General features: G+C 48.2%; 1 protein-coding gene across 3 annotated transcripts; it reads left to right on the top strand.

Annotated features, from left to right (window-relative positions):
* Nucleotides 1-582: 582 nt before the first annotated feature.
* On the top strand, nucleotides 583-10238 carry RSAD1 (radical S-adenosyl methionine domain containing 1). 3 transcript variants are annotated; one of them, XM_059878246.1, is made up of 11 exons: nucleotides 583-822; nucleotides 1201-1334; nucleotides 1440-1644; nucleotides 4129-4266; nucleotides 4372-4494; nucleotides 4681-4744; nucleotides 5155-5302; nucleotides 5513-5567; nucleotides 6460-6563; nucleotides 6743-6903; nucleotides 9791-10238. In XM_059878246.1, the coding sequence occupies exons 1-10, from the start codon at nucleotides 688-690 to the stop codon at nucleotides 6858-6860; spliced, it is 1224 nt and encodes a 407-aa protein (XP_059734229.1). In that variant the 5' UTR covers nucleotides 583-687; the 3' UTR covers nucleotides 6861-6903; nucleotides 9791-10238.
* The last annotated feature ends 10518 nt before the right edge of the window (nucleotides 10239-20756 follow it).

Below are 20756 nucleotides of genomic sequence, written 5' to 3'. Positions count from 1 at the left end.
TACACCATCTCTGACCCTCCTCACAGCAGATGCCTGGGGTTGGCCCGACCCAGGTGACAGCCTATGCTCTTGACCAAGCAGGGATTTGCTGCTCCTGCAGCATTCAGTCCAAGTGCCCTCTCCTCCCCCACTGACTGCACAGCCCTTGTAACAGACCAACCTCACAGCACGAAGCACACAGGCCTGGTGTCCAGGAGGTGCTGAATTAAATCGGTTGCCTGTTGTCGCTTGTTGGTTTACGTATCCCGTCTCCTGTACCTGCACTTCGCCCTAATCTTATGCATCTGGATGTCCTCAGCGCCCAAACTCTGAGCCAGGCACATAAAACGTGAAGAAACCTATTGAACGGACTAAGAGGTCCTGGATCGATCCAGGGACTCGCTCGCGATGTGGTGCCAAAAAGTGGGGAGCTGCCCCTCTACACTTCCAGCCGCCAGAGAAAGGACGGCCGGGAGGCTGCGGTGAGGGCATCGGTGCCCAGCAGGTGGCGCTACGTCCCCGAGCCCTTAGCGCGGTGCTCCGGCAAAGGGCGCGGCCACGCAGCCCCAGTCCTTCCGCCGGGGCGGCCGCCCCCCCACCCCTACCCCGACCCCGCCCGGCTCTGCGCGCACCGTAAGACCTACCCTGGGCTTGTCTCGGGCTCGCGTCCTGACCCGCGCAACGGGCCGCTCAGCCATAGCGGGCGCCATGGCCCTCCCGCGGTCCCAGGCCCGCGGCTGGGTGAAGGCCGCCAAGATGGCTCAGAGGCGCCGCCCCGCGGACGACACGGGAGGACCCCAGAGTCCTGCGCCCGGGAGCCAGCGCGCCGCGCTTTACGTCCACGTGAGTGGGGAGGGGAGGCGGAGTCGCGGGAGCGGAGGACCGCGAGCCCCCGTGGCGCTTGTCACGCCGTGGGCCCACCTGCCGTCCTTCACCGGCCCTAGACGAGGTCTGGGACCTGTTCCCTGGCAGGGAAAGATCTTGGTCCGGAGAACTGAAGTCTCTGGTGCTCACAATCTCGTTGACCTTGACAAGTCATTTCCCTTCTGAACCTCAGTTTTCTCCTACTGAAATTGGCTTACTAATCCCCTTGGAGAGTTGTGTGGCTTAGATGTTGACGGACCTCGGAATCAGGATGGGGGCGTGTGCTACTGAACCCTGGAAATGGCCGGGGCAGCCCAGGGTCACCTCTCATCCGGTTCACATGCCCCCTGCCCCCAGTGGCCCTACTGCGAGAAGCGCTGTAGTTACTGCAACTTCAACAAGTACATCCCCCGTGGTGTGGACGAGGCTGCTCTGAGGCGCTGCCTGGTGATCGAGGCTCAGACGCTGCTGCGACTCAGCGGAGTGCAACGGTGGGTACTGGGGCCAGGGTCTTGGGAATTATGTAGGGCAGCAGAACAGGTTGCAGGTATCCTGGAGGGCTCCCCCACATTTTCATCTCCATTCTCTTTCCCTAGAGTGGAGTCTGTGTTCTTTGGTGGGGGTACCCCCAGTCTGGCCAGCCCCCATACTGTGGCAGCTGTCCTGGAGGCAGTGGCCCAGGCAGCTCACCTGCCTGCAGACTCCGAAGTCACGCTGGAGGCCAACCCCACTTCGGCCTCAGGCTCCAGGCTGGCAGCATTTGGGGCAGCAGGAGTCAACAGGTTGTCCATTGGCCTCCAGGTAACCCATCTCACCCACCTTATCCTGGGGCATCCAGAATGTCTCTCATCCAGTCACATTCATTCACAGGGCAAGTATTTACGAAGCTCCTTCTGTGTGGGAGGGCCCTGTAGGCACTGAAAAGTGTGAGGTGACACCTACTTGTCTGTTTCTATGCTAGACTACAAGCCCTAATAGGCAGGGATCATGCATGCCTTTTTGTTCATCATGGTATTACAAGCAGCCACTACAATTCCTGGCACACAATAGATGCTTGAAAGATTTACTACCTGACTGGAGACACAGAAGGAGGCAGACAGGTGGTCAGATCATTGCAGCATGATAAAGTCTGGTTGTGAATGGGGTCTCTACAAAAGGCTTTCAAGAGTATGGCCTTAAGGGCATGTCAGTCTGACAAAATCATGGAAACTTTCCTGGAGAAGGTGATGTTTGAATATGGAAGAGGAGTCCATCAGAGGAGGATGTTGGGGTGGGGAAAGACAGGATTTGGAAGAGCTTTCCTGTTTGGGGGGACCTTTGAGCCATTCCTTGTGACTGGAGAGGCTGGGGACAAAGTTGCAAGCTGGGGCCCAAAAGTCTTCAGCACCATACTAGGAAACTTGCGGTTTTGCCTAGTGGTGACAAGGGAGTCACTGAAGGGTTTTAAGTGGGGAGAGAAACGTGTTCCTCTCAGGTTGGCCCTTGGTATTTCTATAGCCGGTATCCCCACCCCCACTCCACACACACCCATTTCAAGTACATGTACCACTTACCAAAGAGTTTGGGGTCAGGGCTTTGTCATTATGGGACATATTGAAAGGGACACACCATTTCTGAGATATTCTGGCCTCCAAATACTTATATATCTTGAATCTAATTGTGAGAAAACATCAGGACACCTAAGAGACTTTGTATACGCACGGATAAGAACAGATAACATGAGATAGATCTACCCTGTTAACAACTTTTTAATGTACAGTACAGTATTGATGACTGTAAACACAATGATGTACCGGCGATCTCTAGGACTAATTAAGAGATTTTGTTGGGGTGGAGGGGGGTTTGGCCACAATATGTAGTTGTGGAGTCTTAGTTTTCTGACCAGGGATTTTGAACCTGGGCCCCTGTCAGTGAAGACGCTGAGTCCTAACCGCTGGACTGCCAGGGAATTCCCTAAGAGGCAGTTTTTAAAACAACTGACCTGTACTGTTCAAAAATGTCAGTATCATAAATGACAAAGGCAGGATGAGGATCTCAACTAAAGGAGACTAAAGAGCCAGTGACAGCTGCGTGCAACGTGTGACCCCTGACTGAATACTGAATTGGGGTGGGAAGAGGAAATTACTGCAGCAGACATTTAGGGACAATTGGCCAACTTTGAATAAGACTCTGTATTAGATAATGGGATTGTGTCCATGTTACATTTCCTGAGCTCTGTAATTAGATTGTGGTTGTGTAAGGGAATGTCCTTATTCTTAAGAAATATTTTTTACATTTAGGTAACCATATTACAAGTACCTACTAGCCTGTGGGCAATGGCTATCATATTCTACTAAAATGTTCTGTATCTTTATCTTTACTGTATCATATTCTACTAAAATGTTCTGTATCTGTATCTTTACTGACTAATATAGTTGCCACTGACCTCATGCTAGGAAACACTTAGAATGGGAGTATTTAAATTTAATTAATTTCTAAAATATAAACAACTACATGTGGTTAGTATCTACTATCTTGGACAGTGCAGTTACAGAATATTTACATCATCTCAGATGGTTCTTTTAGACAGCATGGTCTATAACTTACTCTCAAAAAATTCAACATCATAATAATGAATGTGTATATTTAGAGAGGAGGCTCCCGAGGTGGTACTAGTGGTAGAGAACTCGCCTGCCAGTGCAGCAGATGTAAGAGACACGAGTTTGATCCTTGGGTCAGGAAGATCCCCTGGAGGAGGGTATGGCAGCCCACTCCAGTATTCTTGCCTGGGGAATCCGATGGACAGAGGAGCCTGACTGGCTTTGGTCCATAGTGTTGGAAAGACTTGGACACAACTGAAGCAACTTAGCATGTATTTAGAGAGAGACAAAGCAAAAGTGGCAAAAATGTTAATTGCAACTTTTCTATAAGTTTGAAAATTTCAAAAGAAAAAGTAAAATCAAAAAAAGATTGTTGGCTTTGGAGTCAGACAGTCCTAATCTCCAGGTCTGTCTTCACCATTGTTTGACCTTGGGCAAGCTACTTAGTGAACTCCGGTTTTGTCATCTGTAAAATGGAGCCAGTGTTGGAGGGTTCTAGGCGTAAATTAGATATTGCATAAGAATGCTTTGCAGATGGTAGCCCTTTAGTGAATGATACCCTTGCTACTGGCTTGACCATCCACCTTCTGGCTCCCTGCCATGTCCTGTGTTTTCCCCTGGATCTGCGTCTGCAGTAAGTCCAGCCAGGTGTTTCTGTCTCCCTCTGAGCTGGCCTGCGTGCTTATACTCCACCCTCTCTCTCCAGTCTCTAGATGACACTGAGCTCCAGCTGCTGGGGAGGACACACTCGGCCAGGGATGCTCTGCAGACCCTGGCAGAGGCCCAGCGCCTCTTCCCAGGGCGTGTTTCTGTGGACCTGATGCTAGGACTGCCGGCACAGCAGGTGGGGCCGTGGCTCAGGCAGCTGCAGGGACTGCTGCGCTGCTGTGATGACCACGTGTCCCTCTACCAGCTGTCCCTGGAGCGGGGCACCACACTCTTCACCCAGGTGCAGCAGGGTGCCCTTCCTGCCCCGGACCCCGAACTGGCCGCTGAGATGTACCAGGAGGGACGGGCAGTCCTGCGGGAGGCTGGCTTTCGCCAGTATGAGGTCTCCAACTTTGCCCGGAATGTAAGTCCTGAAGCTGAAGGTGGGGCCTGGGCGGGCTAAGGCATGACACGGCAGTTGTGGCCCTTTGGGGAGAAGGGTGCTTCCAAGGCCTGAGATGGTGGGACATTGTAACCAGGTGCCTCTTACCTGAACAGGGATCAGCCCAACTACTTCTCTCTGCATTGACTGTTCCCTCCCTCCCGACAGGGGGCGCTTAGTACCCACAATTGGACTTACTGGCAGTGTGGTCAGTACCTTGGCGTTGGGCCCGGTGAGTCCCATGAACCACAGATGGGATGACTCAGGAGAGCAGTATCATGGCTGTGTGCTCTTGGGCCGCTTAACCTCTCCGGCCCTCTGTTTCCTCATATGTAGAGTGTGGCAAAAAGTATTACCTACTTTGTAGAGCTCTTAAGTATGTGTTTTGAGGTGCGTGGGATAGTACCTGGCACTGTGGTTCTTGATCTTTAGCATGCATCAGAATTACTTGGACCACTTGTTAAAACCCAACTGAATCCCAACCAAATTCTGGAATTTCTGGAATTGGACAGGACCTGAGGATTTACATTTCTAGCATATAAAATGCTGTTGGTCAAGAGGCCGCACTTTGAGAACCACTGACTTAGTTAGCATCTGGCAAGCACACAGTATAGGCTGCTGTTAACCTGTTTATGTTGTCAGGGGCCCATGGGCGATTTATACCCCAGGGGGCCGGGGGCCACACCCGAGAGGCTCGGATCCAGACCCTAGAGCCTGACAGCTGGATGAAGGAGGTGATGCTGTTTGGTCATGGCACCCGGAGGCGCGTCCCCCTGAGTGAGCTGGAGCTGTGAGCACTTGAGGGCTCTCCGCCCAGGCTTCCCCTGTACCCCAAGAGCCACCCACCTACACATCTTTGTTTCCTGCCTTGCCCTTCCCCCGCCCTGTCCCATGCTGTGTGATCCTCATAAATCCCCCATACACATATCCCAACTAGAGTCTGACGAATGGGAGAAGTATAAGTCTTCTCTCCAAGACCCCCTATTGGTTTTTCTTTCAGGCTGGAGGAAGTTTTGGCCATGGGGCTACGCACAGACGTGGGCATCACTCACCAGGTAAGAGGTCTGTCTTACCTGGTAAGAATCACTCTGTCTCACTCTGTCTTCTATACACACACACACACCCTCCCATTCCTCTGGCACTGGCAGCTAGAGCTGGGCCTTGGTCTAGCTGAGACCGGATGGGCGGGAGCACTGGGTAGGGAGGCGATGGGGAGAACCCAAGACCAGGGCTGCAGAGGCCTGGGCTCTAGTCCTCATCTGCTGCAGCTTAGACACCTTTCACCTCTGAACATTGACTTTCTCAGCCATCTAAGGGAATAGGCCGGATTAAGAATTTTCAAATGTTTTTTAAGCAGAGCTAAAAGCTCAGATAGTAAGTGCAATAAAGATCAGTGAAGCCCAGAACTGCTCTAGATGAAATTAGAGCCCTAGAACCTGGACTTGTTGTTGAGTTGCTAAGTCACGTCTGACTCTTTCCAACCCCAAGGACTGTAGCATGCCAGGCTCCTCTGTCCTCCACTACCTCCTCGAGTTTGCTCAGATTCATGTTGTCCATTGAGTTGGTGATGCTATCTAACCATCTCATCCTCTGCCACCCCTTCATCTTTTGCCTTCAACCTTTTCCATCATCAGGGTCTTTTCCAGTGAGAGCTCCAACTAGGGTTGGCCATACTCTGACCAGAACAGGGAGGGGAATGAGCAAAGGAAGACCTGGCTTGGCTGGGAGCCGGATCTGGCTTGGACATGGAATAGGAGTGAAGGAGCCCACCTTCCTGCTGACCCATTGACCTGGTCCCGGTGTTCGTGATTTCTAAGTCGGTTTCTAAGATCTCTGTGCTGGCCTGGAGCCACCCCTCACTACACCCCCAGGCAGGTGGCCTAGAAAAGCCCCTGCCAGCTCCCCACCTTGTGGTTCCTGCACCTCTGCCCCTTCTTGTTTTCCCAGCACTGGCAGCAGTTTGAGCCCCAGCTGACCCTGTGGGACCTGTTTGGAGCCAACAAGGAGGTGAAGGAGCTACAGGAGCAGGGCCTGTTGCTGCTGGATCACAGGTGTGTTATGGGGGCAGTGGTTAGGTGTCCCAGGGAACCCTGACTACACATCTGCAGACCAGAGAGAGGTGAGAAAGATTGACAAGGAAGGGCCTCTGGCGCCAGGGCCTTGGCATTGGCAGAGGGTGAGGATTGAAACTAGTAAGAAGGGGCAGTCACAGCCAGGCCTCTTGTTCCAGGGGTCTTCGGTGTTCCTGGGAGGGGCTGGCTGTGCTGGACTCTCTGTTGCTGTCCCTTCTATCTCGGCTCCAAGAGGCCTGGCAGCAGAGAACCCCCTCTTCCGTGCCCAGAGGATAGCCACCGGAGGAGAGCCACGTGTTCCGTAGCCAGGACTCTGCAGGTAGGCTTTGGGGGCTGGGATGACTGCAGACATCGCCACTGGCAGGTGCTGTCCTGGTTCTGATCACTGCCCAGACCTGGCATCCCCAGGGGAATGGCTACAGTGAGGCAGATGTGAGGAAAGGGAAATTCCTCCCCTGGTAATTCTCCTGGCCTTTTACCTGCAGAAACGGTCACCTGATTTTATTTAAATAACCTAATAAGCCTATCTGGAACCTGTCTTAACTGTGGTCCTCTCCTTTGTCTGGGCTTCAGTGAAGTGTGGGATCCTGATTTGGGGGCTTGAGGATCAGTGTAGGGCTGAAATTCCTTCCTGAACCTCATCATTTGGCTGTGATCTTAGCTTTTATCGATTATCCTCGCCTAAATCAGTGGTTAGGTTGGAAGCTGTAAAATGTAAATTTCTGACTCTATCATTCCCTCCACATTCATTAACTGGCATGTATCCATAAAAAAAAAGCTTTCCCTTTCTTTTTTTAAGAAGCTAAGTTGCTTCAGTCGTGTCCGACTCTGTGCGACCCCACAGACGGCAGCCAACCAGGCTCCTCCATCCCTGGGATTCTCCAGGCAAGAACACTGGAGTGGGTTGCCATTTCCTTCTCCAGTGCATGAAAGTGAAAAGTGAAAATGAAGTCGCTCAGTCGTGTCCGACTCCTAGCGACCCCATGGACTGCAGCCTACCAGGCTCCTCCATCCATGGGATTTTCCAGGCAAGAGTACTGGAGTGGGGTGCCATTGCCTTCTCCATTTTTTAAGGGCAGATACTCTTAACCTACTAATTCTATGCAGTGTGGGGGAGGCTGGTGGAGAGGAAGGTATTTCCTGTGAAGAGGCAAATAACTTATCATGTCAAAGGGTTCCCTGTTGCCAAAGGTAATTTAGTACCCTTGCAAATCAGGGCATGCAAAGCTCAGCCTCTAGCTGGGTGACTAAGGGTGGGGTTTCCCCACCCCTCAGAGGTGAGCACATGCATTTCCCCTGTGCCTAGTGGGTGTGAGTATCAGGTTTTTTTTGACCTGTGGTAACATGGTAAGTGTTACCACCTCTCCTTTATTCATGAAATATTCAGCAAGCACTGTGTGCCAGCACTGAGCAGAGAGGAGTAAGACCTAACCCAGCCCTCAAGGCACTCACCACCATGTTGACAGACATATAATGAGAGAAACTCCAGGGCTATTAGTGAATGTGTATAGAGGAGCCGGGGAAGCCTGCAGCGCCTTTGGTTCTGAGGGACTGACAGCAGAAAAGGAGAAATGCCTTTTCCTACTACCTCCTCTGACCCCAGCATAGCTTGCACGGTGACCTGTGTGTTCTGCCTGGGAGCCTCTTCTTGAGCCTTCCCCTGATCGTGATATTCAAGATGTGAGCACGGGGCCAGTGCAGGTGTGCCATCAGATAACCTGGGCCCACTCAGGTTTCTCCCTGCTGCCAGGGCTCGTGCCACCTGAGATGCCTGGGCCCTCCCTGCTGGGGCACCTCATGAGGTCTGTGCAGAGGGGCTGAATGGGAGTCCAGTGGGGGTGGCACAGATCACCTTCTGTGATTCAGCCTGCCCCCCTCCCCATCACCAGGTTGTTAGGTAGGTAGAACAGGGAAAAGGAGTCCAAAATGGTGGTGGCTAAAAGACAAGGAAGGGAAAAGCCCGCGAAAATAAAACAAAAGGTCCGAGGACCGGAGTGAGGACCTCAGGAAAAACAAACAACACTCCTGGCTGGCCCAATTTACATAGGACAGGCCCAGGGAGAGGAAAACATATAAAAAGAGGAGCCAAAGCTAGCTCGCTCTCTCTCCCGCGCTGGGGCGCTCTTCTCCTCATGTCCTTGGATCGGCATGCCCTCACACCTCGAAGATGGATTTTCCTGCTATCTTCTAAATAAAATAGAGCTATAACACTGAGCTCTAACACTGATTTGTCTAAGAGCTGTAACATGGTCCATTTGAGACCTGAGAGCTATAACATAGTCTATCCAAGACCTGAGAGCTGTGACACGCCGAGGGGGCTTTAATGTCCGTCACTCCAAATCTTTGTTGTGACGAGACAAAGAACTGAGGAACATATGCTCGTGTGACAAGGTGAATCAGAGTCTCCAGAAGGTGGAGCCCAGGAATCTAGTTTTTAATCGTGGCTCTAGCGGTCAGGCCAGGTTGAGAAACCCCATCCTGTCCTGCCTTCCATTCTGAGGGATGGGTATCTGGTGAAATAAAGGAAATGAGGCTTATTCCAGACATGGCCAAGTGGAGTGAGGTCCTTCCCTCTGCGTCCAGGCCTTCTCAGGATCATTCATCAGAGGGGTTCTCCTCCTGCATGTGGAGGCTTCTGTTGGATTGCCATTGCCTTCTCCAGGGGATCTTCCCAATCCAGGGATCAAACCCGGGTCTCCCGCATTGCAGGCAGACACTTTACCGTCTGAGCCACCAGGGAAGCCCTGTTGAAAGGCATATGGATACAAATAAGAAGGGTGAACAAACTACTCTGATGATGAGGTGATGAGAGGAGTTAGAGAAATGTGTTGTGTGTGTGTGAGTGTGGTTACAGCTTGCAGGACCAAAGCTTCCCCACTTGGAGTGCTGACAGTTTTAGGGCTGACAGTGGAGCCACCCCAACCCTCACCCCCACCCCCACCCCATTCCTACCCCCACCCTCATTGACACCAAGTAAAGTAAGCCGGACAGCTATTTTGACTTGCGTTCTTACATATGAGGACATTCAAAGAGGCCATCTAAGTTGACTCAACTCATATAAGCAGTAAGGTAGCAGACCTGGTGTAACACTTCTGGACATGTAGAACTTTCTGTCACATTGTTTTATTCTGACCATGGGTCAGGTTGATTGACCTGTCTCTTAAATTAGCCAAAATCCTGACCTCTCTCTGGCCCCTCTGCCTCAGGCTTGAAGCTGCCATCTCTGCCTTGGTGCTTGGCCTCAGTTTCTGTGTTTTCCCTCCGGGAGAACCCACGTGTCCCGTCTTCGAGAGACCATCCACTTCCTGGAGAGGAACTGCATCCTGCAAAGAAAGGACTTTAAGTAATGGGGTTGCTGTAAACTGAATGTTCGTCTTCCTCCCGAATCCATGTGCGGAAACTTCATCCCTGGAGGCATGGTCTTCAGAGGTGGCGCTTTGGGAGGTAATTAGGTCATGAGGATAGAGCCCTCATGAAAGGGATTGATGTGCTTATGAAAGAGAGCTCCCTGGCCTCTTCCACCATGCGATGACATGGAGGGAAGACAGATGGCTATGTACCAGGAATCAAGCCCTCACCAAATCTCCTGGGACCTTGATTTTGGACTTCCCAGCCTTCAGAACTGTGAGAAATAAATGTTTGTTCTTTAAGCCACCCAGGCTATGGTATTTTTGTTTTAGTGGCCTGAATGTGCTAAGACAAGGATGAAATAACTTACACAGTAACTTGTTTTATTGTTCAAAATATTTACCAGTATATATTCCTGCTCTGTTGAACCTGGGAAGGGCCAGGAAACTTGCCCAACACAGATTGTAAGAGCCAGTGGGTGGTCCACCATCTCCTCCTGTTGCAGGAAGGGGGACCCCTTCCAGGGCCCGAAAATGAGCTCTTGTCTAACACTCAGAAATGAGTTGTCTGAGGAGACACATGTGCTGACAAAGCAAGAGGTTTTATTGGGAAAGGGCGCCCAGGCGGAGAGCAGGAGGGAACCCAGGAGAACTGCTCTGCCACGGTGGCTCGCAGTCTCGGGGTTTATGGTGATGGGATCAGTGTCCAGGTTGTCTTTAGCCAATCATTCTGACTCAGAGTCCTTCCTGGTAGTGCCCGCCTTGTTCAGCCAAGATGGATGCCAGTGAGGAGGATTCTGGGAGGTGGTCGGACATGTGGTGTCTCTTTTTGACCTTTCCTGAACTCTCCCAGTTGGTGGTGGCTTATTAATTCCATGGTCCTTACCAGGACCTCCTGTCATAAAACTCATTCTAATGGTTACTGTGATGCCTGGCCAGGGTGGGCAGTTTCAGTCCGTGTGCTTCCCCTAACACTTCCACCACAGAGGCCTGCAGTGTTAAAATAGAGGCCCTTGCATTCACCCGGGTCCTAGAGTGGAGAAGATGTTGGGCAGAGGACTGGCCGACCACAGCAGATAGGAGCAGGAGGGGGTGGTAACACTCGCAGTTATAAGCCAGTAGACGGGGTTGCGTATTACAGTTGGACTATACTGCTTGATTCCATTTGTAATCCCGCCATTCAGAGGTTGACTACTTTTAGATCTTGGTGTGTATCTTAGCAGAGATTCTTACATGCGAATGAACATCTTTAGATAAAGTCTTACGAAAAGGGGACAATACGCATCTTGCTTTCGTCGCCTTCTTATTCTCCCTCAGATGTGGTGGGCATTTTGTCGTGTCAAATTCATATCTACATCCTAATTTTTTAGTGTAGCTTCATAGGGTACCACTGCATGGTTATCCCCAAATTTAGTTTACCAATTCCTTTTTGGTGAAGCAGAAGGTTTACTTTTTTATTTTTATAAACTTTATTTATAATGAATGTCTTACGTAAATATTTTTATACACTGGCTCGATAATTTCCTTACATTTAGGCTAAATCCCAAGGAGTGGGGTTGCTGATTCCAAGGAGATTCGCATCCTTCATTTGGATACACAGTGCCAAACCGCACTCCAGGAGGCCTGGCAGTTCACGCCTTGCCAGCTCACTGGTCATCAATAGCAAGCATGATCAGTTTTTCCAGAGGATTTCAGTCTGCAGAGCGCTATTAATTCTCACTTTAGTATCAGCTAAGGTACTGTCTCCCTAACTCAGGCAACTGTTTTGTTCCGCCTGATCACTTCCACCCAGGCAGAAGACCCAGCTGAAACTGTGCCCGTGTGTTCAGATTGCCTCTGAACTCCTCTTCCAGACCCCACTTCTGGGAGATTCATCTCCATCCTCTCTTCTTCTTCCTGCTTTCCTTTGTTTTCCCTGAGGGGATTTTTGAAGCCAGTTTTTCAATTTTTTGTTTTGTTTTGTTTTCTTGGCCCTTGGCATATGGACTCTTAGTTCCCTGACTAGGGATCGAACCTGCACCCCTGTATTGGAAGCGCAGGGTCTTAACCATTGGATCACCAGGAACGTCCCAAAGCCAATTTTAAAAATTATACAAAGAACATTATAGAAACATTAGTCAGACTTTTAAGTGAAAAAAAATGTCTACAATCAGTGGTCCCAGCAAACTCAGCTGTGTCTGTCTTCTCTCCCAGTCCTCATGCAAATACATGCAAGACTTTTGCCTAATTGTGCTCCTGACACAGACCTAATTTTGCATTCTGCTCCTTTTTCTTCTCAGTCTGTCTTAAGCATTTTTCCATATGGTTACATGGTCATCATCTTACTCATTTTAATTGTTGCACAGTGTTCCAGTAAGTGAATAATTATAGTAAGTATTACCCTAATACATCATTTAAATGGTTCCCCATTTTTCTCTATTACAAATCATATTGTAGTACATGGTTTTATGGATATAGCTTCTTCCTGCATTTGAATTATTTCCTCAGATTAATTCTCAAGAATTGATCTGCTGCTGGGTTGGGTATTAAGAGGCAATCAGAAAACAACTCTTTTCCAAATCCTATTCTATTTACATATGTATGTACATATATACAAATATAGTTTAAAAAATAGTCTAATGTGTCATAATGGTACCTTGTTTCAATTTACATTTTAAAGTTTTCCAGCTGATTGGGTCAAAGGGTATGGATGCTTTAATGATTCTTGGTATGAGTTGTTATATTGTTTTCCAAGGGACGTTTCTTTTTTTTTAGAAATTTTCCTGTTCAAAAAATAATGACGATTTTTTCCAACCATATAGAAGAAAGCAAAACTTCTACTCTCTAGGAATTACCACTACAACATTTGGCCAACCATCCCTCCAGGCATTTCTTGATATACATATCTATGTAGAAATAAAAATAATTTTTCACAAAAGGGATCATACTCATGTGCCAGCTTTGCAACCTGTTTCTTTTACTCAACAATATGTCCTAGGTTTTTCTGGTTGGATCTGCCATAATGTGATAGCATAATGTAGTACAGTAATAGCTGTAAGCCAGGCATGGTGCAAGAATTTTATCTGCATTAATTCATTTAAGCATCACAACAACCCAGTGAGATAAATTTTGTTATTATCATGCCCACTTTACAGATGAGTAGACAGGCTCAGACAAATTGACTGCCCCAGGTCACATCACTAGGAGGCGATAGGCAAGCTGAGTTCACTGAGGCTTCAAAACAGATACTTATATACATAATACACGAATATATTCTAAATATAAAAGGGTAATAATAATAAATGTAAGCATTACCATAGTATAGTCACCTTTATACTCCTACAGAGGTTGATACACGTATCAGATAAGTTTAGGTTCAACTGCACATGACAGAAAATCAAACTAACATAAGCTTAAGCTTGTCTTCGGAGAAGGCGATGGCACCCCACTCCAGTACTCTTGCCTGGAAAGTCCCACAAACGGAGGAGCCTGGTGGGCTGCAGTCCATGGGGTCGCAAAGAGTCAGACACGACTGAGCAACTTCCCCTTCACATTTCGCTTTCATGCGTTGGAGAAGGAAATGGCAACCCACTCCAGTGTTCTTGCCTGGAGAATCCCAGGGAAGGCGGAGCCTGGTGGGCTGCCATCTATGGCGTCACACAGAGTCGGACACGACTGAAGCGACTTAGCAGCAGCAGCAGCAAGCTTGTCTTCTTCTTCCACATAGAAGACGTCTGGACAAAGCATTTCAGGCCTAGCCTAGTGGACCCATGGTTGTTGGTCATGAAGAATCCAGGCTTCTAACTCTATACACTGTATCCTTGTTTCATAGCATCCATCCCTAAGGTCTCCACATGGTCTAATGTGGTCCCTGCAGCTCCACCCATCATGTCCGCATTCCAGGTAGTAAGCATATTGCTGCTTCCTCACCATTCCCCATAATAGAAGGGTTAATTTAAAAAAAGGTGGGGGGTAAAAACAGATATTAAGAGGCAATCAGAAAACAACTCTTTCCAAATCCTATTCTGTTTACATATATATGTACATATATACAAATATAGTTTAAAAAATAGTCTCATGTGTCATATTGGTACCCTGTTTCAATTTACATTTTAAAGTTTTCCAAGCCAGATCAAATGTTCTCCATTCAGTATTTGTTTTTAAACAACTATTTTGGCTATCCTAGGTCTTAGCTGTGGCATGTGACCAGGGATCAGACTTGAGGGCCCTGCATTTGCAGTGCGGAGTCTTAGTCACTGGGCCACCAGAGAAGTCCCTCCATTTAATATTTGTTTACTAACTATTGTGTTCTGTGCACATTTAAGCTCATTGCTTATTTGTATTTAGCCAATTGCTTATTTAGCCTTGATGATGTCCTGATCAAGTTGAATGAAATATTTACACAGATAAATAATTACAAGTATATTAATTCTTTGTCGCATTTGCTGCAAGTATTACTTCCAGCATGTTTTCCTTTTTATCTTGCATAGATTCTACTTTTTGGAAAGTGAGTTTTCTAGAACTTTCAAATGTTTATCTATCGAGTCTATCTTTGCCCTGGGACTTTTTCTGTCAGTTCCAAGCTCCAGAGATATTGTCAACTTTGAAGTTGGCTTTCTCCTCCCAGGAGACCCATCTAAGGTTGAGGGTGTGTCTTCCTGGGACCAAATCTCCACTGTGCCGCTTCTTAGCTGTAAGACTTACCCTCAACTGAGATCGGTTGTCTTGACTGTTTAATGAAGGGATTGAACCAGCCCCAGGCTGTCAAACCTGGCTCTGCATCAGAAATACCAGAGGCTCCACGCACATCCCTAGGCTTCCCTAAGATCTGTAGAATCCAAATCTCTGTATCCAGGGATCTGTATTTTTAAACACTCTCCAGTGAACCTGATGCTCAGACATATTTCAGAAGCTCTGGACTAGCCAGTGTCGGAGGTTGCTCCCTGTGCTGGGCTCTCTGAGTAGTAAGTGAGAGGAGGCCACAGTCCTTGGTCACTGTGTCTGTTGAATCCAGTTAACCCTGCCCCTTTTTCTTGGGTCACAGCCCCCATTTCACATCCAGCCTGAGCAGCAGCCCCTCTTCCTACTTCCTCGGGGGTGGGGGTGAGATTGAGTGGCAGTCCGGCTCCTGGGCTATGGCCTGAGAGGCTGCCACAGCAACGCCTCTGTGAGGGGTCAGTATCATTACTAGCCTTAGTTAAGTCACTCAGTCTGTGAGCTTCCATTTCCTCACCTCGGCAAGCAGGGACCACACCTTAGTCAGGGTTTTAATAGGGTTGGAGATGATGGATGGATGGATGGATGGATGGATGGAAAGAGCCTAGTGCAGTTCCTGGCACAAAATGCACATTTGCCAAATGTGATAGTTATTACTATTAGGGTTTTCATTGTGATTTACAGGGCCTTGGGCATGCTGGCCCTAGGCAAAGAGGTTCCAAGCAAGAATTCCTGATTCCTGACAAGACAGAAGGAACACCTGTCATTTCTTTGTGATGCTGAAACTTGTCAGTAGGTAGCCCTGGGTTTCTGGAAAATCCCCTCTCGCCCAGTGTAGAACTTGCTACCTTTCAGGTGGATGTGGGCCACGGGGCAAACTGACCGCCTCCAGGCAGTGTCACCCGAGCAGAAGGTCCCTCATTTGGTGACTCCTCAGAGCAGTGCTCCTTGCCCCCGCCCCCAGCAGGTCAGTCAGGAATGGCCCCATTCCTCAGGTGGCTACCTATGCAGGCGGGGCTGCCCCTACTTGCCTCCCAGGCTCTGACACCTGGGAGACACTTCCACCGGAGCACACCTTTCCTTTGCCCCTGCCTCTGGATTAGGTCGTTCCTGGTGCCCACTGCTCACCCCTCCGAGACCTTGGGTCTCCTTGCCTCCATTCCTGCTGTCCCTGACTCAGCATGGGACTTCCCCCTGCCCTTGAACCTGACCACTTACACAGGCCTCACTTTCTTGGCTGACCTTTCTTACTTTGATTAGGACCAAAGTGAGGGGCAAGATCCCCTGTCTGAGGCCTTGGCAGCCCTGATGGAGGGCAAGGTGGGCAGGACCTGGGCTCACAGAGGCTGCTTCACAGCACTGGGGACGCTGCTGTGGACATGCCCCGCCTGAGGACCCCTCCCCTAGCACTTACCCTTCAGATTAATTCATGAACAATGAAAGATGAACTATGAAAACTGTCAGCCTAATCTTGAACCAGTCTTGATGGACCAAGAATAATTTAAGGATCCTCTTCCTCAAACTGAGATTGAGCAGAGCAGCGGTGAGGTCTTCCCGCTTGGGGACCCAGAGCATGAATGCATGTGTTCAGCTCTGCCGCCTGTTAGCTGCTGATCTCAGGCAGTGCTTCCCTCTTCTGTACCCTAATTTCTTCATCTGTAAAATGGGGGTGCTAAAGATACTCTCTACCTCACTTGGTTTTTGTAAACTTTCAAGAAGTTAGGAACACATAGCTGAAACAAACCAAAGAAAAGATATAAATTGGATTTCATCAAAATTTAAAAATTTTGTGTGTCAAAGGACACGACCAAGAAAGTAAAAAGGGACTCCCCTGGTGGTCCGGTGGCTAAGGCTCTGAGCTCCTAAAGCAAGGAGCCTGGGTTTGATCCCTGGTCACGGAACTAGATCCCACATGCTACAACAAAGAGTTCGCATGCCACAACTGAAGATCCCGCGTGCAACAATCAAGACCAAAGATCCTGTGTGCCACAACTAAGACTTAATAAATAAGCATAAATTTTTAAAAGAAAGTGAAAAGAAAACCTACAGAATGGGAGAAAATATCTGCAAATCATATATCTGAAAAGAGTCTAATATCCAGGATATATCAAGAAGTCCTACAACTCAACAACCAAAAGACAACCCAAAAAAGTGGATAGAGGGGACTTCCCTGGTTGTCCAGTGGTTACGAGTCCATCTTCCAATGCAGGGAACACAGGATCGATCCCTGATCAGGGAGCTAAGATTGCCACGTGTCATGGGGCAACTGAACCCCCTGAGCAACTAGAGAAAGCCTACATGCTGCAATAAACAAACAGCATAGCCTACCCACCCCCAAAATGGGCAAAGGATGTAAATAGACATTTCTCCAAAGGAGATATACAAATGGACAATAAGCACATTAAAAGCTGCTCAGTGTTATCAGCAATTAGGGGTATACAAATCGAAACCATAATGAGATACCACTTCACATTCACTAAAGTAGTTACAATTTTAGAAAAGGAAAATGTTGGCAAGTATATGGAAAAACTAGAACCCTCACACACTGCTGGTGGGAATGCAAAATCATGCAGCTGCTGTGAAAAACAGTCTGGCAGTTACTCAAAAAGTTAAATATAGAGTTACTATGTGACCCAACAATTCCACTTCCAGGTATATATCCCAGAGAGTTGGAAACATATGTCCACACAAACACATATACGCAAATAAATGTTCATAGCAATGTTATTCACAATAGCCACAAAGTAGAAACAATTCAAATGCTCACCAGCTGATAAATGGATCAATAAAGCTTGGTATATAACTACAGTGAAATGTTATGTACCAATGAAAAGAGATGAAATATTGACATGTGCTATGTGGATTTAACCTTGAAAATATGCTGCGTGAAAGAAGCCAGACACAAAAGGCCACATACTGTATGATTTAAGCCAATTTTTTCACTCTCCTCTTTCACCTTCATCAAGAGCCTCTTCAGTTTTCCTCTTCACTTTCTGCCATTAGGGTGATATCATCTGCATATCTGAGGTTGTTGATATTTGTCTCAGCAATCTTGATTTCAGCTTGTGCTTCAAACAGTCCAGCATTTTGTATGACGTACTCTGCACAGAAGTTAAATAACCAGGGTGACAATATATGGCCTTGACATACTCCTTTCCCAATTTGGAACCAGTCTGTTGTCCCATGTCCAGTTTGTTGCTTCTTGATAGGCATACAGGTCTTTGAAGAGGCAGGTAAGATGGTCTCACATTCCCATCTCTTATTTCCAGAGTTTGTTGTGATCCACACAGTCAAAGGCTTTAGCATAGTCAATGAAGCAGAAGTGGATGTTTTTCTGAAATTCCCTTGCTTTCTCTATGATCCAACAGATGTTAGCAAGTTGATCTCTGGCTCCTCTGCCTTTTCTAATTCCAGCTTGTGTACATCTGGAAGTTCTCAGTTCCCATACGGTTGAAGTTTAGCTTGAAGGATTTTGAGCATTACCTTGCTAGCATGTGAAATGGATCACAATTGTACACTAGTTTGAACACTCTTTGGCATTGCCCTTCTTTGGGACTGGAATGAAAACTGACCTTTTCCAGTCCTATGGCTACTGCTGAGTTTTCCAAATTTGCTGACATATTGAGTGCAGCACTTTAACAGCATCATCTTTTAGGATTTGAAATAGCTCAGCTGGAATTCCACCACCTCCACTAGCTTTGTTTGTGGTGATGCAAGTGATGCATCCTTGACGTCACACTCCAGGTTGTCTGGCTCTAGATGAGTGACCGTACTATCATGGTTATCCAGTTCATTAAGACCTTTTTTGTACAGTTTTTCTGTGTATTCTTGCCACCTCTTCTTAATCTCTGCTTCTGTTAGGTCTTTGCCGTTTCTGTCCTTTTTGTGCCCACTTTTGCATGAAATATTCCCTTCGTATCTCCAATTTTCTGAAGAGATCTCTAGTCTGTCCCATTCTATTGTTTTCCTCTGTTAATGCAAATTGATTATCTTATAGTTCTGGAGGTCAGAAGTCTGAAATGGCTAAAATTAGATGTGAGCAGAGCTGTGTTCTTCTAGGACAGAATCTGTTCTTTGTCCTTTCCAGATCCAAAAGATGGTGCCTTCCTTGGCTTGTGGCCATGTCACTCTGACCTCTCCTTTCATCTTCACATCTCCTTCTCTGACTCTGACCCTCCTGCCTGCCTCTTCTTACAAGGACTCTTGTGATTCCATTGGGCCTATCTGGATAATTCATGAAAATCTCCCCATCTCAAAATCCTTACTCACATCTGCAAAGTCCTTTTTGTCTTGTAAGATAACAAATTCAGAGCTTCCAGCAAAGATATGTGGACATCTTTGGGGAGCCATTATCCTGCTTACCGCACTAAGAGAGAAATTATCTAGTGGATTTGAGTGTTCTGGGCCTTAACTTGAATCCCTTTCATCTGTATCATTTTCAGGGTACTTACACACTTGTTTTTTCTCTTGCATTGATCCTGGGAAGTCGATGATGGCATTATTGAGCCCCTTCTGTTAGACAGTAGACGAGACTCAGAGGGGAGGCACAGTGCCTTGGTCGCACAGTTAGAAAGGAACTCAGGACTGTTAATTCAGCATTCTCCCACATCATCTGCCGCCACCCCAGTTCTAGGCCATGTGCCCCTGGAATGGTGTCCTCACTGATGGAATGGGGGCAATTCCACAACTACCCCCACAATATAGGTGAGTCAGTTCCCTGGGCCCAGATCCTGCCCTCAGCAAGCAGCCTTCTCCTGATCGGACAAGGAGAAAGGAGGGGAGCTCAGACAGAGAACCTTCCTTTTGGGAGACAGCCTCGGTCCAGAGCCCAGAACTTGATATCCATCCATCTTGGACACGCCCTCAACAGCAGTCCAGGCAGATGGTCCCAGGGTTTTTGCCCTGGGATTTCCACACCAGGAGGGAGCTCTGGTTCTCAGGCACATTGTGCTGCAAACCTCCCAGGGATGTGTCCTTGTGGTTTACAGTTTTGCCTTTGAGTGCTGTTGTCCCAGAGAAGCCGGGTTCCAGCCCCACAGGTATTAGAAGGCAGCTACCATGAACCCATTGATGTTTCCCCAGGCTTCCCCTACCCCTATCCTCTGTTGACATACCAGACACCACTCCAGGAACTGGGATACATCCCTGAATCTGCGAGGTGAAGGTGCTGCTCCCTTGGACCTCATACTTGAGTGGGAGCAGACAGAGACCATACAGAAGTTGGGATAAAGATTCTAGGAGCAAAATGGGGTGAGACATTAGAGGATGAGACTGAGATCCATACTGTGAGACTGGTATTGTCCCACCCTAAAGGGGAGAGGGACAGCCTAGGATGGAGCAATGTTGAGATGTAAACCCATGTTTTACTCTAAATTCCTGTTCTACGTGGCCTGCAAAACATTTGCCCTGTGTCCTTCCCCAGAAGGGAGGAAGAGCAATTGAGCCTGAGGTGGTGCCCAGAGTCTAAGCATCATTCCTGAGGTTGAAGTCAGTTCATTCTGGGAAGTGTCCAGCTATGGCCTAACTTCAGGGCCAAAGAGTATTTAATATTCCTACTGCGTGTTATCTGAGCAAGTTTCTATTAAGTAGGGGAGTGGTGTGATATGTCATTTAAGGAGTCAGCCAGATTTCAAGGAGAATAAGGCTGATGTGGAGAGTGAGCCAGGTGTGTGAGGGGATGGCCAGATGTAAGAAGGAGGGCAATGCAGATGATGGGCTTCCTGTGTGGCTCAGTGGTAAAGAATCTGCCTGCCAAGCAGGAGATGTGGGTTCGATCCCTGGGTTGGGAAGATCTCTCTCCAGTCTTCTTGCTTGGGAAATCCCATGGACAGAGGAGTCTGGCGGGCTACAGCCCATGGGGTTGCAAAAAGTCAGACACAACTTAGCAACTAAATAATAACAACAATGATAAGGGAAAGGGCCAGGCCTGTATGCGGAAGTAAGACAAGTATTAGGATGGACTAGTAGGAAGGAGCCAGACCTGAAGGGGTTGACCTAGATGCGAGGGGCTTCAGACAGACCCCTGCAGCCTCAGGCTTTGGGGGATGGTCCCTAGAAAGGGATGATGCAACCTGTGGAGGAAACACACTATTATTTAGGAAAGCTGTTTAGCCTCTGCAAAGAGTAGCTG

Source organism: Bos taurus, chromosome 19, assembly GCF_002263795.3.
Source record: "Bos taurus isolate L1 Dominette 01449 registration number 42190680 breed Hereford chromosome 19, ARS-UCD2.0, whole genome shotgun sequence".
In the NCBI taxonomy this organism is placed as follows: Eukaryota; Metazoa; Chordata; class Mammalia; order Artiodactyla; family Bovidae; genus Bos; species Bos taurus.
This window is presented reverse-complemented; position numbering and strand designations above follow the sequence as displayed.